At 30.6% G+C, this 27821-nt stretch overlaps 1 protein-coding gene across 3 annotated transcripts; it reads right to left on the bottom strand.

Moving 5' to 3' along the window:
• On the bottom strand, positions 1-27821 carry LOC116433982 (protein argonaute-2-like). 3 transcript variants are annotated; one of them, XR_012999058.1, is made up of 11 exons: positions 27541-27821; positions 27156-27462; positions 26830-27052; positions 26255-26402; positions 24418-24681; positions 16794-17112; positions 16374-16725; positions 10829-11162; positions 10557-10756; positions 7547-9295; positions 1-7470 (listed from the first exon to the last, which is right to left on the bottom strand). XR_012999058.1 is itself a non-coding variant. In XM_076369620.1 (10 exons), exons 1-10 carry the CDS (start codon positions 27739-27741, stop codon positions 9187-9189), a joined length of 2457 nt encoding a protein of 818 aa, XP_076225735.1. In that variant the 5' UTR covers positions 27742-27821; the 3' UTR covers positions 1-9186. The 3 variants fall into 3 exon arrangements, 2 of the variants coding, with proteins under 2 accessions (XP_076225735.1, XP_076225736.1); XM_076369620.1 differs by having other exon boundaries at positions 1-9295; XM_076369621.1 differs by having other exon boundaries at positions 1-9295; positions 24439-24681.

The raw sequence follows: 27821 nt of genomic DNA, 5'->3' as shown, positions 1-27821 counted from the left end.
TAATATATAATTGTTTAATTTATTCATTTCCTATGAATTTTCTATATTACTGAGCAAAATTAAAGGGTTAGAAAATTCCGGTTGAAAAATTGCTGAAATTGAAAATGATATTTTCTTAGAAAAGAATTTGTTTCGAAGTACACCTGACCCTCGATTTACGCGAATGAGAATCGCGTAAATAGAGCCTGTGAGTACAGGAGAAAACAAAATATTGAAGAGAAAAGCTGGTATAAATTTTCGAAATACATATTTATTTCACATAGCTTAACAAAAGAAATAATAATAATGACATTTTAGGAAAGAAAAGTATACTTTATTCGCTGTTACTAAATTCAGATCGCGTAAATTGAGATCGCACGCAAAAACTGCCGCGTAGTGTTCCAATTGACCGTGTAAAAAAGAGGCTCGCGTGAAAAAAGTCCGCGTAAATCGAGGATCAGGTGTATATAAAACTATATAAAACAATGTAATAATTAAGCTATATTAAACTTAATGACCTTAGTAAGTGGGTTTTCGAAACACTACAGATCGCGACGCGTGGCACGCGGTAGCTACATAGATTTGCGGCGCGCCGCGGTAAACAAAATGCTCTAGAACAAAACGGCGGACACACGCGGATGAGTTTATTTTTTATCAGAATCTCAAAACCTTACTAAATACAACAGTGCTCGAAAGAATGCCAGAATGCATTTTGATTTATGATAAAATCATTCGTGCAGTTGTAAATACAACTGTATGAAATATCGATAATGTATCAGTTATGTTAAAATGTGAACATTTACATAAAGATTCATGGTAAAAAGGTAATGAACTATTAAAGGCATAGTATATGCTTACACGACACGACACGACACGACACTGCACGACGCAACGCCAGAGAATCTTGTAATAAGCAGTTATAGTTTTTGTAGCATTTTTATAATTTACTTAAAATTGTATAGGCTTGATTTCTTGTTCAACTTTCGGTTTCATTTTTTATAGATTTTATATTTCTCGTTTCTATATAGAAAATGATGTACCTTTTGTAGCTTTAGTCAGTGTAACTGACTAAATTTTGCATATTTTAGTTTGTTTTCACTTTACATGGTTTTACATAGAAAAACCAAAATTTCGATATATGCAGAAAATATTCTGAAGAGCCGATTTTACCTGTAAATCCAGGGATAGATCTTCTATTCTTGAAATGTATAAAATGTGCAAAACACTAATTTTAAGATAAGGTTTTGTTCAGACTTTTCCAACACTTTCAATGCTAAAAATCATGTTTTTAGAGGTTTTCTCGCTATTTTATATGGTGTAATAATCAATAAGTGTGGTAAATCTCAATATATTCGAAGTTCCGTACTCGTGGAAAAGTATATGGTTTAATTAAAAAAAAATCATTCAAATCAATCGATTAGTTTTCGATATTTATTTCAGTAGTCTGAACAAGTTTTTTCTTCTGTAAATTCTAAACCAAGGATGTCGAATTGGAAGCTCTCTCTTTCTAAGATCTGTCTTCAGAGTTACCCTCTCCCCATACCTATGTACTTCCATGTATTAGCCTATTAAAAAATGCTACATAGAGGTTGCTTACGTACACAGAGTATCAGACATTGAGTGTAGACAGGTCGACACCCCTGTTCTAGATCGTAATCACCCGTTAAACATTTAGGTAAAGAAATTCTCTCTTTGACATAGAGGAAAGGCATTATATCTTTGGGATTAATGAAAAAACATGACATGTAATATTGTAGTATAGAATAATAATACGTTACACATGAGTTATTCAGAAATTCGAGTTTATAATAATTATACTGTACATAGTCTGAATGTTATTATACGAAAAAGCTAGGTGCCTAACTACAAGATTCATAAAGTGGAATTATTTTTACATATTTTCTGTAAGGCAAGTATATCTCTTGCCTTTCCATATTCCATATTCATCTTTACACTTCTCTTCCTACATATTTTCTCACTTTATATTTAGGAAAATCTTTATTTCAATAGTAAATTCAAATTTACTACATGTTACGTCAAGTGTACACGGACAAACATTAAACTCTAGTTGATATAAGGGGCGGATATATGTACAATTTACATACGCGACAGGACAAACGATATTGTTTTGATAGCGTAAAATAAATAAATAATTGTATTTTGCACCTTTTATTAACAAATAAATATGCACTTAGCGATCATATAGATGTTATATTTTTATGACGTAATATTTTTATTCACACCGCAAGTAACATTTCATTGTTTTGCAAGTTTATTGAGCGTTATGTTGCGAAAAATAGAAAAAGAAATACTAGTGTATTGAAAAGTTCTTTAACACTGACTTAAATCTTAATCGAAACTTTCATAAACATCGCATTGATAGTATTGATTTTATACAATTGAAACATAGAAACGACACAGAAGTATACAAAATTGTTACTCAACGGATTAATTTTACTCGTAAATAATTTAAATCAGAATAATTTGAATATACAATTTAAAATGACATATCGAAAAGAAACATATCATAGATGATATACGTATTATACGTATACATGATCATTCGACATATTCGTGTTGCGACTTTTTTTGGATTTGTATTTTTGTTTTAAATTCATCGGATAGAGTAGTGTCCTACTGCGTTTTCCTTTCAGATTCTTACAAAAAAAGCTCGAAATTAAAATAGCATACGTGCAATGTGAAACGACAAATATTTAAACAGAGTTTAAATGTTCGCAAACATCGATTATTTCGCTTAAAACTTCAATTTTTTCTAAATTGTACATCTGCCACTAAATCTGTACTGCGACCAACCCGCTCAATGACCCTTGATGATTCAAATTTTGCCGGCTATACACTAGTCATTTTGTTCATTTGAATTCATCGGTAGCAGCTCGTTGACAAAACAAACCATTATTTAAACGCATTTCAACGTTATATTTTTAACAGTCTTTCAATTATTCATTTGTGATTTACGATTTTATTACTGCATACTTTCTATGCACTCAAAACACTCTTTTCCACGTACACTCTTCTCGGGGGCTTACACTATCATATTTTCATTAAAAAAGTCACCCATTAAACACTTACAAATTACAATATATCACTGGATTGAATTGATGATACAAAAGTAAATGCTATTTCTATTTTTGTCAATCAGTAATATGGTTCGTTTGATCATATTGAAAAAATTTAATTTCAAAATTTGAAACAGTTGGTCAACTTTATTTAATTCATTAACAAATAATTAATTAAACATAAAAATTATTTGATGCCACTGGTTGAACATGATCAAACGCAACTGTTGGTAAGTACTGTACTTTCTTATTGCTTTAGGATTGATCATACAATCAAAGTAAATAGATAAATGAAACCTGGTAGAAAAACGTTCAATATTTTTTAAAGAAATTCGCATCACTTTTGCATTAACCCTCGAATACGAGATGGCTGTGTAGTACATTATAATTACCAAGTGTAAGGTCATTTTGACTCATAGTAAACATTTCAATAATATATATTTCAATATATATATATTATTATTATTATTATTATTTTGAAAAAAAGATTTTATATTGAACCTTTTTTTATTATATTTTTGAATAGGCACATCATCATTAATGTCAAATTCAGGTGAATCAATTTCACAACAGCCGACCATTACGTTAAATCGGTCAAAATGACCGAGCATGCAGATACCGAGGGTTAATAAAGAATCAGTACAATCAATTTGAAGTGTCGATTGCTAATGTAATTACAAATTATACTACCGGTACGATAAGCGTCGTCCGAGAATTTCCCTACTAACAGCAATCATTATTGGGTAGAAATTTAGAATTTCGATACTACAAACTTGCATAAATCTTTTTTACAATCATGAAACGCTCGAGCCCGTTAATACAAATGATTGAGAGAGCCCATGCTTTAATACATACCAACATAACAGAAAGATGCGCTAGCTTTCTATGAGATCATTAATAAAGAAGCGCTTCTAATGAAGAAACCAGTTGGTTCAGCCATAAAGTGTGATACTTTTATAATTGATTAATTACTATCATTACTAATAATCACCTGTACTCAATAATATACCTATTGGTGCAACATTAATTGGTAGGTACGACACATTCACATTTAGAAACAAGAAATACCTAGACAATTATAAAGCTACGATATTATTATATCATGTGGCTTGGATTAATCAATATTCATTGGGAACGCCATCATTGATCATGTTCGAGTTGACATTCGTTACATCTATCTCCCGAAACGCATTCACATATGCTTCATTGTTTAAATGAAATAAGTTTACACTAATACAATTCAAGTTTACCATGCTCTTAGTATGGACTTCGCTTCTTATACTTATACAAAAAGACAATGGATAATGGTTGAAATTTCTTAAGAAAAGCAAATAGATATTCCAAAAATATTATGGCTCACTCTTTGATATATTGTACGCAACTGTGAAATGTTCTCGTTAGTTTTCAATGAACCTCGTTGCATTTTCATTACAGTTATTTACACTTCCCAGAATTCGACCACTATCCTTTGACATTAAAATATTCTAATAGTCTCGTTAACGCATGTTTGTCCATTCATTGTAAATTTAAAAAATTATAACATCGCACCGTCAAGGTCTTTGGTGGCGCTTGGTGAATTCCTTACAGATACTACAAAAAGGATCGTATTTTTCGACAAAATTTTGTGCAGATGTGAGATTACAATGAAATAAATGATGCATTAATACTAATACTGTGAAATCATTCAAAATATTTGATAGCATTAATGCTATTATTAATAATCCGTTAACAATCCATCCATTTAACGAACCTTCGTTTAAATGACCTTCAAAATCAGCGTATCAATGTATACGCCACTTAAAAACACTGACGATCATAAAGCTTTCTCGGGAATATGACAATTTTTTTAAAGAAATAAGATAACTTACTAATTATGTAAATCGATCACATGCAAATATAATTAATCAAAATGTAACCTAAAAGCTCTTCGAAATACAAAGGCATTTATTGCCATCTTAATCGTGGAATTATTGTGTAACTCATTTTTATCATTTGCACGCAGCATTTGTTAAAAACAAATGCAATACAGTGAATTTTCACATATATATAATATACGATATACAAATATAAATTATTTGTCTTATTTTAAAAATGTCTGGGACACGTGGTAAGAAGTAAACGCTTCTGTTTTGTAAATAGACCCGGTCATTTTATTACACGCTAAGTTCATTTCGTAAACCCATTTTCTCGAAGGTTTAAATTGTTTCATCGTTTCTTTTTCTTAAACAGATTAGGTACAAGTCTAGTATTATGTGTATTCTGTAAATAATACACAATTATTCAACCGATTTCTTTTAATACACTGTGTTGCATTAGATTGGAAAAATCGGTAAACAACATACAACTAACACTTTAATTCAATACGTTACATTAAAAGTTACAAAAATCTTTGTAAGCAATTCATGTTTTGTCCATTAAGTTGATGATTACTGAATGGGAAAATGTTTCGTAGATAAATCACTGAGGTATATTTACAAATGGAGGCTAATTCCTTGATCGGGCGCAGGAAAATATCAGTTTCCTCAATTTTAACGACAAAAGTACAAAGGTTTTCGTTTTTCAGTATTTTTCCGCTTTTGGCATTCACTCGCGCTCCGATTGTATATGCATATATACTCCAGCTGTTTTTAGTATACCGATTCACTTAAAATCTAATAGATCTGTAGGGCATCATTGCAATTCAGATTACTAATAAGTAAACTCTCCGCGTTCGGACATTTTAGTTTTTTTGCCGACTTCAACAATACAAACAGTAAACTCCGTCACTTCCACATTGATCGTAATTTGCTGTTTCTTACTTTTCTATACCACTTTCAATGTTTATATTCACATATCTGCTGCCTTCTGTTACGTGAAACTGATTCGACCGCAGAGATATTGCGAACGTCCAAAAATTATACTCCGAAATTTACCCAGATTCAAGTACTATTTAGCAAATTACCTACTTTTATTACGAAGTCATAAACTAGATATTAATCGTTACAACTGTATGTGATACTCTAGATTACAGGCTTAAATGTACAACTAGAATAAATAATAAGTATTGGTAGATCAAGGACCTTTTCGTACTTTCCAAGATAATATTAACATTTCAGATTTATAAGTACTAAAGAGTTAGAATCATTAATACACAAAATTCTACAAGTTTCAATTGTTATAAATCAGTGATCTTTAAAATTGTAATACATCAATGTTTCGATACAAAATTCCTGTACTTTCAGAATTTTTGTTGTGAATACAGCATTTTAAAGTGTTTAAGAGAAATTTATAAATCCTTTACTGGTGTATATATTTATCATTGACGCTTTTGCTGCTTTATGATTTCTACCATGCAGTGACATAATTATCCTTTATTAATACTGATTTATAAACAACCATCGTACAAACTGCCTTAGAGAATCTACCGTGTTCGAAATAACGAATATTATTTGATATTTTCATTGGTGTATTAATGATTTTAACAACATACAATAAACAATTTGTGGCGCACAGCATTCAATACATGTTTATACACTTCATTACCCTATCTATTGTAGTTGCTTTTAAGGCTCTTAATACAATAATTGTGTTCATTAAGGTTATTGTTCTATTTAAATTTCATTTTCACACAATCATGTATAAAGAATTCATTAGAATAAAAATTTGATGTCTTTAAAATATACATTACACGATAAACATAGCTTATCTTTTAATTCCGTAATATACTTCTGATTTTACCATTACTCTTTATTCCCCTTTCACTAAATCATCCTTACTCTAGTATTACTCAAATCATTTTTTGCATTGATGGCGTTTTAAAATTAGTCCAGATTTAATGTTATGTAGATTTAACTTCAAGATAGCTCTTTCTTTATCTAATCGGATAAAATCGCATGATCTTAAATACCGTATACTAGGTACTTTTCAGCTTTCTTGAAGTTCTTAAATGAATATATAGTTGATATGAATAAAGTGTTACCACAGTTCAAGCTGCATTATAACATTGTACACATACTTGTACACAATGACTTCCGTGCTACATACGAAAAATGTTGTCAATGAAATTAAAATGAAACCTAGAAACTACATTACCTCCATACTTTAATAATATACAATGCCCGTTGCGGATAAAAAGGTAGAATATTGACGATATTTTCCATATGGAACAGGGTTGTATAATGTGCACATAAATATAAAGAACAGAGAAAAGTATGTATCATTTTAATGTTACTTTTAAACAACAGCTCACTATTCTATACATAAAACCTGACACTACTTATTTGGCGACATTCATCTGCAAAGGGTTAAATGTAAGCTGTTAAATTTTTACAAAATAATAATAATTCAGTGACGTACTATTTCTGAGAACGATGCAACGTTATACATTTCAGTTTTAATGATTTACAATTATGCAAACAATTCATGAAGATTCCTTCTGAAATGAATATTATAATTACTTTAAGAAATTCCAAAGATTTATATTAAATTCATAAGGAACAAATATGACTTACTAATGTGGCACATTCTTTTTTAAAACTTTCAAAATATTTTATAACACTGTGTCTCTTCGACTTGCCACGACTTTGAATTTTATTACGATAAATTCCTATCTTATTTTGGCTATTGGCTTGGAGACCTTGATAATAACAATTTCAAAATCATTTATTTATTTGCATCTCCCTGATACTTAATTACTTGACGTGACCAATTTTTACAATCTTAGAATAAATATAATAGATGCGATAAATATATTTATGTAAAATTGTATGAGCATAAAGGTAAATGTGCTTAGACATGACGATTATGTAGGATGTATACAAATTATGAGTAAAGGGGTAACATGATTCTACACCTTTAGATCAATAAAGATTTGATTAAAGAAATGACCGTGTAAATTTGACCTTGTTTTTGGATTTAACGTCTTTCTCCAGGAAAACGATTGAGTTTTGACCTTTGGTTCCTTTGAGATTTTTTTCTTCGAAACGAGTAGAATGTACAACATTGCAATCAGAAAAATTGACCTTGAAATTCAAGTTCAAGGTTAATTATGCACCGATATATTTTTAATCAAATCTACACCAAAGTTCAGAGGTGTAGAATCACGTTACCATGCTCTTTACACATTACTTGTATACACCCTGTACAGTGTGTACGAAATTAATGGTCGTAACTTCAAAGGTCAAATCTATATCTATGAATCATTGAAATTTTATGAACAAAAGCTTGCTTAATTCTTTATAACATTCAAAATCAATATTAAATGTTTTTATGCCCATGCATTTAATTCGCCTGGAGAAGAAAAGATACAAAGAAGAAAAACCAAATTCGCAAACAAATGGTTTGAGAGGTATACTTTAATAAAATAGAAACGATTTGATTGAGTAGAGTTATAAATAATAATTTTTCACGTTTAAAAACAATTCTACAGAAATTTTCTGTTTTTACAAATTTACAGATTCAGAGGTGTAAATATATTCTATGAAACCAGACCATCAATTTTATGTAGCCTTATCAATACACCCATATCAATCCTTTCTTGACGCACGATTTATAAATCTCCACATTTTTTCATAAAAGAAAGAAACGAATTCCACAGGTTATGATAACTCTACATATAAATCAGATAACAGTCTCCTGAAAAGCGATTTACACAATTATGAATTCGTGCTATTTTTTTTTTGTATTCTAAAAATGCTAAAATGTTACTCGTTTCCTAAAAATTCATTTTTTAAGAAAAATAAGCGTAATATGCACGGCAGCTGATTTATGTGTTTGAATGTCCGTTTATAGTTTCCACGGCGAAATAATCTACCAGTCAGGTTGCGTAGGTCTTAATCTAATTCGAAACATGATTAACTAAAAGCACCTCTTTTTAAACTTACTCCATAAAATATTAAATGTAAAAAGTCTGTCCAAGACCCAATCGTGATTATCTTAAACAAAACATTAACGAAATAAGCGAACAAAGCTCAATGTAAAATCGTTCGGTGTAATTTAGGTATTGAGCAGACTTATTTAAATGTATATAAAAATTGGTCACGTAAGAAGATTCTCTAGGATTTAAGCAGTCTAGAAATATCCACATGCAAGATATGATGATTAAACCCTTATGATATACGTTGCATGTGTGCGAGGAAAATTAAAAAAAAAATTATGCAAAGTACATAACCCGTTTTGTATTTGCATGAACTGTGATAGCTCTTGCCATTGCACCTGGTGTTCTATCTTCACTGCAGCCTGATTGGTGAGAACCTTCTCCACTAAAATAGAAACAATGAAAATATTTTCAATAAAACTGAACACTAAATATGAATTAAAATGTGATGAATAGACTGCGGATCTTCATGTAAATTCAAATGTTTAAGAATATAATCAGAGAAATAGAATTACAGTAGAAAAAGATTTTTCCTAATAAGTATTACATGAAACACAGTACTTTGAATATCTTATATATGTTTTCGTATCATGTGCATTTTGTGTAATTTTGTTGTGTCAACTTTCCCATAAATCCATAAAAATCTGCGGTTTAGTAATGAGTAAAGAGTACATATTCGCTGTTAACTATTAAGCAATTAATGTTCTAAACGAAAATCGACAAGAACGTCTAGTATGTATGTGTATAATTTGCTGTAATTTATTTATAATTAAAAACTTGAATGAATAAGTATGTTTGGATTTATTTCCAATAGCAAAACCTCATTAAATTTATCGTAACATGTTCAGGAATATATAATGAAAAATATTACAGTTTAAACTTTCACTATGCTCTGGTCAGTTTGGACGTACGTTTTCTGAAGAAAAATGACGAACATGTCGCTTTATATTTTTTATGATTAGGAACTGTTCTCCTTAAATGCTTAATATTTGTTGACAATTGATTCCAAGAAGTTATCGATCAATGTATATAAGCTTGTAATCGTCCTTTAAATAATATGATTGGCATATGCTCAGATCTGATTTTGAACGATCAAGAAGTCATGAAAACAAAGACATAAGCAAAGGCAATGAAAAGAAAAACTGGAAAACTCATTCTGGATGTGGATTTTTCTTCATATACAATTCATATCCGTAAAATCAATATTGCAAATTGGAAAAAACCGATGCGTAATATATACGTATATTTTGAAGAAAATAATTTTTAGCCATTTTGACAAAGTATGCAAATAGAAAGAACTATTTGTATCTATGTATAAAAAAAAAAAAAAAAAGAAAAAAAAGAAGCATTTTCGGGCGTATGTTTGTATATAATATAATTGTAACACCTTTTCATCACAGAAGTAAAAGTAGAATACGCTTTTTATGATTCTAAAATATCTTTTATTGCATCTTATAATGCAGTAATTATCAGTTAATGATTTTCGACACACATAGCTTTTAAAAATCAATGTGAAGAGCTCTATTTGTATACTGTTCCTAAAGACTACAATATTTCAATAATTTTTCTCGTATATGCGTGTGAATAATGAATTAATACTTATATTATAATTACAAAATCGTGTGCTATCTGAAAGTTTTACTTACCTATCATGTTCTTTTTCTACCAAATGATATCTGGCTCGGAATGCTACAAGATGAGCATAATATGCTGGTGCAGGTATACTGACAGACCTTGTACACCTAACATATGTATGACACAATTGATAAGTAAGAGATTGTAACTCGTCACTTTCAAAGTGATTATCGTCCCAAAGAACGTGATAATGCGATGGTCGTGAAGTTCCCTATGCCAAAAATAATTTAACATTTACACCATATAAGATACAATACAATTCAAACTATTATTAAAAGTTTACCTGAATTCCCTGATGACTACACAAATAGAAGTCAAATTCAGTTGGATGTGTAATACAAATATCAACTGTTGTACCTGCGGGAATATTTCCACTTCTTCCACTTTGTTCTCTTTTTTCTGCGCAAAATAAACGAGTATGGTGCCTTTTTTGTACTACAATGAATGTTACACCAGGTTTATAATCATCTTCAAGTTTCATACAAGCTTCGCGAATGGCAGTTAACTCATGCTGCAATACATGCAGAAACTGGCCTTCCGAGACACCATCTCGATAAAGGATTATTCTGTGAGGCTTATACCCTCCAGTGCTTTTATAAAATCTAACAAGGAGTTCCCTTGAAAAGAAAGGTAAATACATTATAAATGTGTGTCCGATTTTCATATCGCAAGCATTACTTAAGCAAAACCTTGCATGGAAAGTGGATTTTCTTACAAGAGGAAATAACTGTGCGACAATAATAGAATTCAAATTAACTTCCGATCCAAATTAAATTCACTACCGAGCAGTGAAGTTGACCTTTTTAAATTTTTCTATAAGAAAATTCAGATTCAGTTTGCGTCTCATTAGATCAATTTCTTTGATAATTTCTCAAAGAAGGATCTGTTATGTTTTTAATAATTGTAAAAGAAAAATGAAGGAATGGGTCATTGCGACTCATTTTATAGGTACTAGTGTTAAATATGAATTCGTACAGCTTGTATTTATGAAAATTGGAAAGAATCTACCTACATTAAAATTCTACTACTTTCTAAGGTTATGTGCATAATATTAAATTTTAATATTATTGTAACGTCGGATTTAGCACAGAAAATAAGTCCATTTGAAACGGATAATGATTGAATTAGAAGGGAACATATGAAACTTATACACGTCAATGTTAATAAATGAAAACCTTCAAGAGAATCTATTTAGCTTAAAAAAAGTACAGTTGCATTTAAAAAAATAAGTATGTTCACATGTTTTAAATACAGAAGTATTTCTAAAGAAGAGTAAAGTCACAGGCAAAAGGGTGATTTTGTTCAATTCTTGCTTCTACAATTCCTCTGCACTCGGCAAACGGTATAAAACAAAGAATAATTATTATATAAGATCAATATTATATAGAAACAAAGATATAAAAAACATCTTAATATTTAGCACGAAAAGTCCTAAAACGATTGATACTTTTAATAGTATTGTTTAAATAAATCATTTCATTGCTTTATTTGTTGTAATCGGAATCCTGATTTAAAAGAACGCAATGTAAAAATAATTTGTCCGATACCTTTTGGTTTCTGAAATACTCTGATAAATGTAGTTTTAATCCTTAACCAGAAATAGTTCTGAGAATTGTCTTCTACGTAAAGGATATAGCAGGATAAGGAGGCCAAAAGTACCCTTACACAGATTTTTCTTAAGGAAGTTTTCTTCCATAGCTTACCAATGGAAAACATTGTACACCAATGTTCGGCCCTCTATCTGAACCAAAAAGGTAGTTATAAGGTAAATTCGAATGATCAGTTTTTGTTCTATTTTCTCTATTTAATGGTACGTAAAAATTGTGATAAAATTCTGAAACATTTTTGGCATAGCAGTGTACGATTGAGAATTTTTGGAGATATTTTCGTTCCAAAAGGTAAAAATATTCATTACGATTCTGCTTAAAATGCATCTAAAAGTTAGTTGTCTAATATGTCCGCTAATGTAAAAATTAAAGAACTGCCACGCGATAGCTTCAATGCGAAATCTACGCTCTTCTACTTGTTTGGAGTTTTCTTTTTTCACGCGAAGAATTTGGAACGGAATAATCTCCAAAAATTCTCAGCTATACACTGCTATGCCAAAAATGTTTCAGAATTTTAACACAATTTTTATGTGCCATTAAATTTGGAAAATAGAACAAAAACTGATAATTCGAATTTACCCTACAATTATCCTTCTGGTTGAGATAATAGGCTGAAAATTAGTGTACAACGTCTTCTATTTGTCGACTACCAAAAGAAACGTTTACGAAAAAAATTGGTATGAGAGCACTTTTGACTCCATTATAAGAATCAGTTGGAACAAATTCGTTATTTCCTTCTTAATGTTCTACACCCTTAATAATAGAAGCATATAGAATGTTAATAGTAACGACAGTACAAGTGGCAGAACTTGAACTGTAAACCTTCTTATTTACCATGTTCTATTTTTCATTAATACAATAGAAAGCGATTTAATATTAGAGAATGAAGAAAATAAATTTAAATTGCATAAAATTTTCAAAAATTACTGTATTTTATAGAAATTCAGTTGAGAAAAGTAATTCGTTAGTAACAAGTAATGTATTAAAAAATCTGATTTGACGAATTTTAATTTAAATACAGTCAAAGATTCTGAGATTCTGAATACATCACGATCATAGCTCAAATACACATCTATTCGTTTGCAAAGTTTTTGATAACTTAACACTTTGCCGTCCGCACGTCTCGTAAAAATTTATTCGCTTGGCGCCAACAGCACTAATTCGGATTACTTCACTTGTCGTCAACAAAAATTTGTTGACGTGTGTAACTTATTGTTACCTAAACAAAACACCAACAGAATGCAAACGATACTAAAGTGCTGTCGCCGGCCACTGGGCGATACTATGTGTACAACACCACTGTGGTGTCGCCGGACGGCATAGTGTTAAGTAAAAGCACCTCAACTGTTAAGAAAATAGTGTTTGTATTTATATCATTCACAGATTAAAATGTGAGAAATTTTATGTTGAATATTGTTTGAAGCTATCGGGTGGAAGCCGCGTCGATTTATTTTCACCAGTGGATAACTACTTCTCAACAGATATCATAATGGTTGTTAATAATTTACAACTTTACAAATTTTTAATAATTTATTGTTAATCAACAAATTTGAATTTCTTTTGTATTTTGCAATAACCACTAGCCACGAAAACCAAATTGCTGGATCACCCTTAGTTGTCGAAGAACATGGGCTTTTGTAAAAACGATCGAATTTTTGAAGGAAACAAGTGTTACGTGAAAGCTAAAAACGATAGGCAGTTCAAATTAGTCGTAAAAATAGGAAAGAGTTGCCCAAGTATGTAGCTATAAAAGTTTTGAATATTTCATATCATTAAATACTTGTAAACAATGATCAAAGTTTAGAAAAGGGTAGATGCGCGTACTTTTTACGCACTTCTGTTAGATTTTTACAAAAAGTGGGTTGGTTAGCACGAATTTGCAATGCAGCATTGGATTCTGCAGACATTTCTGAAGAGTAAATCCCCGCAGTAAGCGTGAGAATAGTTTACATATCTTTCGGACAGGTTAAGAAAGTCTCCGTCGAAAACACACGTACAGAGGTTTGGTACTAGACGACCATCGCTCGCCAGTTACGGCGCATCAGGTCCGTGACTACGCGGTGTATAGATCTGGACCCCGGTCACTTCTTACATATACGTACGGGGTTTATTGCGTATAAACGATAGGGCGTGTAGAACTCACTAAACTGAGTAAAAATACCGCAGTGAACATCGGTTGAAAACTCAAGAACAACACCGAGTTATCTCGAAAGATATCAATGATACGAACAAATATGTCAAACAAAAGTTACAGGGTATGAAATACTACATGTCACAACAACTTTGGATGGTGATACCTTGATAACGGTTTACAGAAGAATTTCACGTCTATAGCTTGAAAACGTCTGAATATCAGCTTAAGAAATATGGAATAGAAAATATGGCGTTCTGCTTCTCAAATTAAGAATTGTGACGTGACCTTTGCAGTACGTTCCAAAGTCACGCCACAGTCAATTACCTCCCGCCGTGACATATAGTATTTCATACCCTGTAAGTTTTGTTTGACACATTTGTTCGAATCGAGTTCACTGATATTTTTCGCGATAACTCAGTCTTCCTGATTCGGTCTCCATACATTTTATGTCAAACTAAATCTATTTTTATCTCCGAAACTATTGAGTTTTTGACCCATGTTCACTGGGGTTTTCCTACTCAGTTTAGCGAGTTTTACACGCCTTATCATTTGTGAGAATAATATTTAATTTTCTTATAAATATTCATGATAACTATGATAAAGCTTCTCACAATCGTTCTTCTATAAATAGTTTAGTGTTTAATATGTAAATGCACGTTTAAACTTTGAACATCATTTACGAGTATTTAATAATACGAAATATTCAACATTTTTATACTTGCATATTCGGACAACTCTATCTTTTACGACTAATATGAACTGCCTATCGTTTCTAGTTTTCACGTAATACTTGTGTTCCTTTAAAAAATTCGATTGTTCTTAGAAAAACACATGTTCTTTTTTAAATCTGAGGGTGACCCAATAATTTGGTTTTCGGATTCTTATTTAGTCGTGGATAGCAAGTACTGTATTATTCAAAATAATTAACATAAAGCTATCATAGTTTGTACAGTGCAAAATCTGTTAATAGATTAATTGCAAGAGATTGCATATATTTATTAAAAGAAACACCGAATTTCAATAGTTATAATTATTCTTTACAATTTCTGCATTTTTATTAAAATAAAGTGCTTTATTAATCAAATTTTTGCAAGGATAAATCCATTATGTACAAACAAATACAGATACGAGGGATATTCTTATTTATAAGTGTTCGATTAATGTAATGGAATGAAACTCCTGATGCTTTCAAAGAGAGAACTGTAAAATATTATATAGACTCCGTTTTAAGGTACGAAAATACTTTATGCATTATACACAAAAAACATTCTCACGTGCCGTTTTACAGATTATAATTTATTTGATTAAAAAATAAAATTAATTGAAATTTCTGTTTTTACAAGCACAAATGACGAAAGATATTTAAAAGATCTAAAACGTTATTTTCTTTTATATTCAGTTTTACTATTTAAAACAAGGTTATTTTGCGATTTAGTCAACTTTAAATTCACATCAAAATAAAGAGAATCATTTTAGAATTTTGTTTTATATTTGTACGAAGAGAATTGCGGCTTTCCTATTCTTATTATAATTTAACATATAATTATAATTGACCAATACCACATAAAAATGCGCCAGTACTTCCCTTATACGGGGTGATACAAAAAATATCACTTGTGGAGTATTCGTCAAGTGCTGTAACAAAGTTCTAACAAACATGGATCGAAAAATTAATGTTTTTGAGATTATAAAAACATTTTTGTTTCGCTCACAGAAATTAATTGTCTCGTTTCAGAACTATCGCACCGTATGAAAATAGTGGATTATCAGTCTCTTCTTCTATGCTTGTAACATAGCACAAGATCATGATTATTATAATATTGTTAGAATAAAAAAAAAAAAAAGAAATAGTAAGAAAATCTGTTATGCCAGTGTGATAGTTCGCGAAGGGAGAAAATCGATTGTTTCAATAGGAACAAAAAGATGTTTATAACTTCGGGTATATTAACTTGTTTGGCTGTATTCATTAGAACTTTTTTACAGTATTTGACGAGTGCTATCTTCCATGGATGTAGTGACATTGTTTTTATCACCCTGTATAAGCATAATTTAATTACTGTTATATATAAATACATTAATTTACTTACTTCACCATTGAACTCAGTTCTTGAATGATCTCTTGCCTGTGCTGTTGAACTCTAACCGTAGCTGCATATCGAGATGGATGACCATCCATACTAGCAACTACTGCAGCTATGCTAGGTTTCTTGTTATCTCCGGCAGGAGGATGAGTTACATCAGCTCCAAAGAATATGACGGGTTCGTCGAATACTTTTGGTCTGATACTTGGTACTAAAATATTATTAATACCACCTAATTTTACATTAATCTTCAGGCATAAATTAGATAACGTTTGCGGTGACGTTTTATTAACGTTTTTTGCCTGTACGCATTGTGTTGCCATACCCAGCAATGTATCTCCTACCCTTTTCACTTCGGCTGGAAATAATCAGAAGCATATAGAATTACTGATCTTTTTCGTAACATGAAAACACTTGGATAATTACCATATACGGGAGTTTTCCCAGGCAGTATAACACATACGAGTTGCAATGATGCAAACGTCATTTTTAAATATTTGAACATGGGCTCCACTTGATCTGGTCCAGTAGCGTATTTACAGAAACATGGTTGCCCAATGATTGGCATCCCAGCATCATTACTTATTCTTTGCAACTGTCCTATGAACATTCGTAATGCGTCCTCGCGTACAGTTCTTTGTGGAGCAAAGCAAGCAATCGCCCAAACTCTGATCTCGACACCCGTGAAGAATTGCTTACCACGCATGTCCCAAACACCTTGAGCTGGTAAAGCCTGCTGTTTTGTCTTTAGCAAACAAATAAACATATATATACATATATATACATATATATACATATACATACAAGAACATACATACACACATATCAACAAACATATATATATATACACATATATATGTGTGTGTGTATATGTGTATATATACTATATACGCACACATACATACAGGGTGAGTTACGTAAAGCGAAACACCTAAATGTTTCCATTAGTATTGAAAGTAGAAAAAAAAATGACAAAGAGAAAAATTATATTGTTTAAGGAGTTAAACATAATGATGTAAACAAATCTGCTGAGCGATGTTATCTTGAAGGCCTTTTAAAGGTCATCTATTATGTTTTAAACAGTACTACATATTCTTTTACACCGCAGCATAATCTATACTTCTCAGATGAATTCAATGGCATAGGATAATATGATCTTGAAATAATGTTCCGGCTGAAAATTGTGATCTGCGAGCCAAGTAGTAATACAAAATTTAGAGTTCTAGTCCATTACGTTTTCTTTATGTCATTGAGACATATATGATTATTCACAAATTACATATAGTATTGTCTGTCACTATCTTCGAATGAATGCGTTCTTACTCTAAAACCCGAATCATAGCATTCGCTTGTTTTGAAGATGTATTTAGTGATAATATAGTTTGATACTTGAAATCGATCGGACTTCGGTCAATAATGAGTTACCTATAAGAAGAAAAAATCGATTGGATTTCTGTCTATTATGAAAGTCATCGGTGATACTGAGTGTGGTTGTCCGTTTATATCAAGACTGGTTTCTCAATCGTAATTGTCAGTCCGATTTTACTTAGTCAAAATTAATATAAAATACATGGGACAAAAATTGTGGCATATACAACAAATTTAGTTAATGCTCTTAATGCAATAAATATGAATCCTCCCAACAGTATTAAACAGCCTGCTCGAGAAAATGGCATTAGCCAGTCAGGTATTATATGAATATTATATATGCACAGAAATTGTATCCTTATTACTTGTCCCTTCGTCGAGAGCTTCGTGAAACAGATTATGAAGAATAAGTAAATTTCTATGAGTACAGTCTAAACGAAGATTAAAACTGATAAACGACTTTTTAATAATGTGTTATGTACTGTTGGTAACAATGCCGACCCGTAATGAATGACGAGAAGTTCGTCCTATATTATTGAATTTGTTTTAAAAGCTGATATTATGTCATGAAGTCAATATTTATGTAGGACTATTTAAGAAATTATGTATAACAATTACCAGATTTTCAAAATGACATTAACCAGCAAATTTATTTACATAAACATATTTGACTTCGTAAACGCTAATAACTTTTCTGTTTGATGCTTTTTCTCTATTTTCGATACTAACGTTAATATTTAGTCGTTCTGTTTTACGTAACTCACCCTGTGTATATATGTATACACACACAGACCCACACATATACACATACACACACGTCACTAACTACCACAGTATTGTTTAAAGTTGAATAAATAAACAAGGTAGATGCACCAGTGTTTTACACAATCCATGCAATCACCGCTTCCTTATTTGTTTTATAGAAGCAACGAAAATATTTTTAATAAAACAAAATAAGTCGAATTTTTATGACAATTATAATAGTAAATGCAACTTAAGATAATTGAATAAATTTTATTACTGCATGGAATGAACTGGCATCGTCAGGGAATAGCAGGCGATATTGGACTGTGAAAGTAATGCAAATTGTATTAACCCTCGTCCAGAAAACACTGACTCCATTTGAACCTATCCCAACGAACTACACATGTTTATCAATGCAGTTTGACACTGTATAAGATGATTGTGAGAGGAATCTTATTAATATATTATGAAAATTTACCGGTACATATACGATCGTATATACTGAAAATAATGATTATATGTAGAAGTGGATATTCTTATTACGTGGGATTAGAGCAACAATATTTCAAATACTGTTTTGCATATTCAATGGTGAATGTAGAATTTTCAGATTTTTTCTAAAACTCTTTTATAAAATATACTGTTAAATTATACATTTTATTTAATTTCACCTGTTACGATCTTAAATATTTTTTATATTTTATGTTTATAAATTGTAAGTAAGAAAAAAAGGAAAAAGAATTCAATCTTCCACTTATGAGAATTATTGTTCACGTTATCTTTTACCATCATATGTTCAATATACTTATACAGAAGGTGTAATGTTAAATTTTATTTGCTATACACAAATTCAATTTTGAATAACATATTTCTGTATGTAAAAATGTATTTTATATACTGAACAATATTTTAATAAGAATTTACTGTGTTATAGAATATTATGAAAACCAATAACTAATATAATCCAGACTTAAATCTGGGTTATTAAATGTGGTTTAACTATCAGTCATGCACAATATTATTAGAGTTAAATTTTAAATGTAAATCTATTATATGTTTCAGTATAATCATTTTCACTTCACTCAAAGTGATCATGATCGTTATAATTACAAAGATATAAACTACAGACATACATTTCCAGGAATATATTGCATCTCATTTAATTTTGATTATATTATACTATAACATATTTACTATTACATCCTGTAGATGTAGTACAGAATGGCTTATGCGTGAAATATTTAAGTTATAATTAATTCCATGAGAATCAATGATTATATTTTGTTTAAAAACATATGAAAGATATATACTTGCAACTTGTAAATGTACATATTCTTTAATTCCAATATATTATTACTGCTCTTTTAAGAAAAGTAAAATACTCTGATATGACACAATTAAATACTAATATACAGAACAAGTATGTTACAGTCTAATTTCTACAAAATTAAGTAAGTTAGAAAGAGCAAATTTGTTACATGTAGGATATTCAAAATATCCTTTGTATCTCTTCTGATATTTTGAGAAGTTCACAAAGTTGCAGGATTACAAGGAAATTAATCGAAATAGTTGTGTATGTTAACCCTCAGGATACTATAATAAATCATGAATTCAAACGTAACAATTAATTATCAATTGTCAAGAAATATATATTTAAAACATATTCTACAAATATATATGATATATGTAATGCACAAAATAAAAGTTGTTTATTTACATTTTGTTGAGAAAAGTTTAGAATTTCTTCACTCATACCATGCGACTCTATCAGAATTTAATGTTCAATTATTAAAGTAAGTAAATAATTGCAATAAGAATTGGAGATTTATGAGACCTTCTGTGGAAGTTGCTCATGTTTGAACGTTTATAGCAGTTAAGAGTTAAAATATCAATTATTACAAATAAAAGAATCACATAAATGATAAAATAATAAAAAAAGAATACGTATGGATCAAACATGACTCTTCATGGAGCTCTGCAAGATTGCTGAACCGTCGAGATTGCAGGGATTAATATGTTTTAATTTCATCCACATTAAAAAATTAAAATTATTACCAAAATAACGTTGAAAAACTGCAGTGTTAAGACATGATGCAATTTTTAAGCAACATGTTACGAAAAACTTTTGTACTTTTCTCATCTTTAAAATTTGGTTACTTGTCCACTGTTTTTTACTAACATATAAAATTTCGTTCTCATTCTAATCCAGAGAAAGTATAATGAACCATCAATTGAAATAAAAAAATAATAGTACTTTATATATTTTATCCTATCTACTGCATGATAAACTGGTATATAAATTATTTCAATAATATATACATTTCTTGAAAATCAATATTAAACGACACGAATATGCAATGAAATTTATATCTTTTATTCCTCTCTTAAAAGTGTTCAAAGTTGTTATATTTGCTAACAAACATACACTCACACTTAATCCATTAAAAATGAGTATGTGGTTTTGCATACAAGTAATCTAAATAACCTTCGTATTACCTACATAAATTTGTAAATAAAAGTGAAATGTTATTAAAAATTTGTCTTCACTAAATCATATAAATTCAAAAGTCAGCAGAATTTTTGTACCTTATTTCATTTTATGGATAGTAAATTATAATACATTTAACTTTACACCCTGTGTTAGTATATTTTAGGATGTGTTCAAACGAAATTATATTATGCCATCTGAGGGTTAATGAGAATTCTAATCTTTTCTTTTTTAATTTTTACTCATAGGTAACTGCCATACATTAGTTCATTTATTAATTTAACTTAAAAAAAGTAAGTTAAATGTTCATTACATTAACAGTCCAAATATCAAAATCAACCAGGTCTAGAACCCATACATTCATTTGGTAACTTTATACTTTACAGATTTCTTTGAGCGCATTTCAAATATAAAAAGTTAAGGTCAAATGTATTATTGTTTTGGGAAAGATTGCAGTATTTCCATTCTATTTTATGTTTTTAAAAATCTTATTTTTGGATAAAAAAAATGTAAGTTAATTTTTATGTTAGATTGAATCAAATATACGAAAATACAGGACTTATATTTCTTTTTAAGAAACTACATTCAAGTTTCATATTTTTCTTGTCTAAAGAAATATTTTGCAAACACTTTTCATGGTTTCAGTAAATGCATACTTATCCACTTGAGCATGGTATCATGTAGACTTCTGCTAAGGAAAGCTCCAGATATCAATCTTCAGGACAAACCATTACATGTCCATTCGTTGTATTTACTATGGAAGTAGTGTTCTCCTTATTCAAGAAATTATGTCCATCATGTAAAGAAAGAATAGCAATATTTTGTATGTCTTGACTTTTGAGTGTTTTTTCCTTTGTTCTTAATTATATTTATCTTCTTTAATTATGCTATTTTCTAAGTAGTACTGACATTGCACTAACATACATATTGATTTCTGACTGTGATATTTCAAACAACATTGTAGATTTTCAATATTTAGTATATACAATATTATAAACAATCTCTAATGACATATTGTTTTCCGTTATAGAAAAGAAAAATATGTACGGAGAGAGAATAATTTAGATATTGTTATTATATAAGCTGATGAACTATGTGTAGCAGACATTTTAACGAGAGATTCTACAAACAAAAATAAGATGAAAATTTGGAGTGCCGAAACTATGATTTCGGTTTCATTTTCAGATTTGTGTTATATTATTGTAAGGTGCGTCACTATTCAAGCAATGAAACTTTATTGAAGTTACCAAAACAACTACGCCCTCGCCGATTTGGATAATTTGTGGATATGTTGTAGAAATCAACATTTTGAACAACTTTTTCCAATACGTATAACTAGCGGCCACGCTCAGTTTTTTAGATATTTACGAAAACAGGTCGATTGTATCGCAAAGAATTTTCCGTCTGTAGTAATAAGGTAAATGTACCAATAGTTATTGGTAGTTAGCCAGTTAACGTTATGTAAATATAAATGTATAATATTCTATATAAATTGGTACATATGTTACATTAATGTTATATTTGTGTTCAGGCCTCATGTTTATGAATTAATAGAGTGGGCAACAGAGCCCCCCCCCCCCCCCCCCCATCCAACACAGGCTCCACTAATACCAATCGCAACTATCTGAACGAAATTCGCTTCTATGCTTTCTAAAAAAAACTGATTTTAAGTGGAACATCTTATAGATATTGAGGCTATATTTGGCAGTACTATTAAATATCGGTCTTAGCATGCTTTCAGATTTTCAGCCATTCTGATTTGTCTCAATATACTTAGAAAAAAGTTGTTCCAAATTTCTACAACGTATCTCAAAATCATACAAATCGATAAGCAGATAGCTTTTCGATAGGTTAAGCGAAATTTTTGATCGTTAATAATTTGCAACTGAAGCCGAAACCGTAATTTCGACCGTTTTGATTTTCATCTTATTTTATCTTATAGAATCACACTTTAAAGGACGTACTACAGATAATCGGACACGGTGCATCCAGAGTAAGTTTAGAAGAGTAGTACAGTAGAGCATGGTTTTTCCAAGACTCATCTACATACTTTCTTCTTCCATTATTCAACGACGCCTTATCTCAATAGGCAAGGATAGAAAATGAATTGTACAATGAAAAGAAAAAAAAACAGACACACATCAATAGGATCCCACAACTGAAAAAATTAAACATGCGATAATGAAAATTCTTATGGTAATTTTTGTCTTACTTTTATAATTCTAATATAAACGGATAGTTAAAATTCTTCTGATTAAAATGAGTCCAAATATGGCGTAAATCGCACTAATTATGTAAATTTAACCGTGTTTTATTACACAACCCATTCAAGCATAGATATATAAATTCTTCTTGTTATATTTTTAACTAAATTCATGGTAAAAGGAGATACAAATAATAATTTGTTAAAGCATAAAATTTTAGACATTTGTGCAATTATATATCCAAAATTGATATCCATTAATTCATGCTTCTGTAACTTAGTGAGCAATAATTTGTTTACAGAAAGGCCAATAGTGATTTCTAAAATGTCTTGATCTAAATAGATTACTTATCAATCTAAATACAGTCCATGTGTATTTAATAATCCTAAATGCAATGTATACATGTGCAATCAGTCAACTGTGGAAGTTATAGATAAGCCACAATGTCTTAATATGTGGTATATTTATATTACATTACATTAATTGGTTCGATTACGTTTTACTTTTTTAAAGATCTGTTTGTTCCTTGTTTCATCCACATTACTCCATATTGCTATTATTTCCATGAGAAATTCCTTGAAACAATAGACACTGATTTTATTGTTTGGTTCGAACTATTATGATATTTTTTAGATGTTACTAAGATTTAATTTCTTTTGTATTTTCTCAATCGGAAATTACGAAATCAATCAACACGGTCAATCTTTCTTGACATCTATAATGAAATTAAACACTTACTGTTACAGTATTTAGTCAAACCTCTGACCTTATCATGACCTAAATTCAGTTGTTGAACTGTCAAAATAAGTAAATGAATGAATACAGTAGATAAATATAGACATATGATGGTTTCGTTGTGTTTTCCAGTTTCAAAACGATGCTTCTGAAGAAAGTCAACTATGAAAGTGTTTTTATGTTTTTATTAATTTAGGAAATTAATTAAAATCAGCCGAATAAAATTATTGAATTTAAGCTATAAAGTCGCTTAAGATTGATACTATTTAAAGTTTTCTAACAATAAAGTATCCGAACGAGACATTATAGAATTTGTCCCAAAAAATACAAGAAATATTGATAAAAACGACAGAATGGTCTAAAAGTTAAAATGACATAAATCAAATTCTGTTATCACAGTAATATATAGTGAGATATCGAAAAGAAACATATCCCTTCCAAAAATAATACAAAAGCCTCTGCAAATGTGGGATTTGGCTAGACCTGACTGATTCAGTTGGAAGTCTCTCACCTGTCCACTGAGGGAACTTACGCGCCCTCCATACTGTAGCTTGGGCGGGGCTAAAATGCGGCCTCTGACTTCCACCATACTGTTTGATATCGCTAGACCAAATTCTTGAACGTATGCATCATTATTGAAGTCAGCTCTTTTAACCAAATTATTTATTTCTCGTTCACGATCAGGGGCAGAACGGGCTGTCGCTTTTATCATAGTAGACGTCTGCATATCGGTCAATTTCTTGATGCAACGTTGTCCAGCAACAATGTTACAGACCTAATACATTCATAGTTAAATATTATATGCATACTTACTCAGGAACAATAAATATTAAGGTTCCTCTGTTTACATATCATTGTAACAGGATATACCAGATAAAATAAAAATATGTATATAATATAATTATAAGAAATTATTTTTAAGAAGTTCATTTTTTTCTACACAAACAACATTTTTAAGATAAAACGAACGTTCTTTATTTCTAAAGTTTGTTTTTGTTTAAAATGGCCATTATTTAGTATTATTATGTCCTTATATTTCTTCCAAGATTCTTCCGCGGGCAGAAGAAGAAAATGAAACGTGGTATTTTTGAGGTAATATTCTAATGTGACTGGTGAAAAAGAAGGTTCATTTTTTTTCTTATTTGATATATCGAAAATATAACTTTTTAAAAATCTGTTTTGAAAATTTCGTACTGATATTCAGGGAAATTACGATGTTAGAAATCCTTTTATATGGTGCAGTCATAATCTATCAGAAACACTCAAGACTTTACGAAAAACACATTTTCCCCGCAACTACACTTTTCACGAATTTATTTTTATATTTTTCTGATTTCTACAACTATTTAGAGTTAAAAAAGAACACAGGAAACGAAACTTTAAGTTCAAAGCACTGCTAAAAAATGACGATTTTCTCGATTTTTTCCATTTTTTTACTTTTCAACATATTTCTTTCTTTTTGGTAGCTGCGATATCCACCTTTATATATTGTTGAAGAATCTTTCCTTTCCTTACTCTTCTTTATTACACCGAACCTTGACGTGCTGTGTGGTAGTAATTTTTAAATATTATTTGACGAAAATATGTATAATCAGTCTTCAAAGATACGTGAATATAATGACGTTAAGCGTACGTTAATAACTTTTACCGAATGTTTATATAAGTAATTCGTAAGAAAGCGTAAGAAGACACCTGTCACGCTAGAATACCCCCTCAATAGAAAGAATTAAAAGGAAATTCTGATAGCATCACATTTTTGTTCACTAAAAGTGTTAAGTTAATTGCTAAGTTTCACCATATCTCAAACGACACGGTCTTCGTGATTGTCTTAAGCAGTGGTGACGAACTTCTTCCTCGTCGTGGACCGCATAAACTGCTAACTCAGTCAGCCTATTCACCCACCGTGAGTAGTTGGCCTCAGTTATGTTCAGGATCAGGGAAATGTAGGAAATGAAACTGTGGGTATAAATTATGGAGTTTCGACAATTTATGTTATAAAGTGTAGAAATCAAATAAATATGGAAGGGGTCGCTTTAAGGGTGAAACAAATAGGGATACTGGGCAGGTGTGGCCTGCGACAGTTCGTCACCCCTGGTCTTAAGGCTCATTAGTAGTAAATTCATAACTACTTGTCTACCATCTTTAGGCACACTATACCATTAACTCTTTAATTTATTATGGTAATATTTCTTGTAATCATTCTTCAAAAGTAAAAGTTTGAGAAACCAGATTATGAATTTTAGTGGAAAACGATCCTTATTAACTAATAAGATAGTACAGATTTCTTTAAATGTTCAACTTGATATGACCCCTTAATCACTGGTAAAAAAGGTATATATTCAACAAACCTCAAGTGGTAGGTATGTGTGTTTATGTTCTTGTCCGACTTGTAGACAAGGAAGATGCGGGTAGCGTAATTTTATTTTGTACTTGTCTAAAAAGTATTTTGCAACAGTACATTCAACTGTTTGTCCATTTTCCAATTGTAGAGGAAATCTAAAATTTGTAAGTAACATCATACGTTTTATGCACATTATTAAAATAATCTTTACACACGCGCGCGCATATACATATGAATATGAATATGTATGTGTATGTGTATGTGTATGTGTATGCGTATGCGTATGCGTATGCGTATGCGTATGCGTATGCGTATGCGTATGCGTATGCGTATGCGTATGCGTATGCGTATGCGTATGCGTATGCGTATGCGTATGCGTATGCGTATGCGTATGCGTATGCGTATGCGTATGCGTATGCGTATGCGTATGCGTATGCGTATGCGTATGCGTATGCGTATGCGTATGCGTATGCGTATGCGTATGCGTATGCGTATGCGTGTGCGTATGCGTATGCGTGTGCGTATGTGTATGTGTGTATGTATGTCTATATGTAAATGTAATATGTATATGTATATACTTACGACTGCATTTGTGCAGGTTTGCGCGTGACATTACACACTCGGTATTTCCGTCTCATTGTTCCACAGTGTGTAATTTCAATTTTAAGTCCTTTAATTTCTTTCGTGAATTTAACTCGTTGGGAATCCGTAAGAGGCTTTTTTTGTTCGTTTATGTCTCGAATATCTAATACTTCACACATAAATTCTATGACTGGTTGTGCTTTGTAAAATGCAGTTGCAGATACTAGAATATAAATGATGCGTAAGAAAAGCATTTAACATAGTAGTATAATATCGAGTAGTAGACATACAAATAAAATATTTCACGTAAAATAATACATATATACCATCAATATTCAGCATCATTTTCCATTGTGATGGTCTAACAGACTGATGGAAACCAAACCAGACTTCTCTACCACCTCCTAGTGGATGATAATAACCATCTGGTGTACTGAAAAATGATCTACCTACTGGAGTATACGTCATAGATGGTAAATGCCTCATTACAACATCTAAAGCAAGGATAGCATCGTATGGAATTTGTCTTGTACGCCCTTCTAGAGCTTCTTCCAAAGCAAATAATGAAACTTGAGCCAGCCATTTTATAAATACTTTAAAAACTCTGTCTTTACCCTCGCCAGGTAGTGTAACCTGTAAAAATAATATTTATTAGGAAATGAATATTGATAAATCATTAAATAGAGAAATTTCTTCAAATGTTATAAATACCTCTAATTCTACTTTGTCATTACCAATAAGTATGGGATCTCTTGTATATAAATTATTTCTCCCATCAAACACAGGCTTAAGAGTTCCAAATAGTTTACTATTTGCATGAACCATTGTTTCTATAATTTCTCTATTAACTTTACGAGGACATTTATCAGGTTGAATATTAATATCGTAATGATGTACGTAACCACGTGGCATAGTAATTTGGAAGTGATTGGCCCTTAAATTGATTGGTCTGCCTTCACGTCCTATATCTGGTCTCCGAGGACATGAAAACA

Source organism: Nomia melanderi, chromosome 1, assembly GCF_051020985.1.
Source record: "Nomia melanderi isolate GNS246 chromosome 1, iyNomMela1, whole genome shotgun sequence".
Taxonomy (NCBI): Eukaryota; Metazoa; Arthropoda; class Insecta; order Hymenoptera; family Halictidae; genus Nomia; species Nomia melanderi.
The sequence above is the reverse complement of the archived record's forward strand: the minus strand, read 5'-3'. Positions and strand labels throughout refer to the sequence as shown.

Coding starts and splice junctions, on each gene's coding strand:
- LOC116433982 (XM_076369620.1), bottom strand. CDS start 27,741: ATGCCACGTGGTTACGTACATCATTACGATATTAATATTCAACCTGAT. Junction 27,463..27,540: donor ATGACAAAGTAGAATTAGAG/GTATTTATAACA, acceptor TTATTTTTACAG/GTTACACTACCTGGCGAGGG. Junction 16,726..16,793: donor TGGGAAAACTCCCGTATATG/GTAATTATCCAA, acceptor GATTATTTCCAG/CCGAAGTGAAAAGGGTAGGA.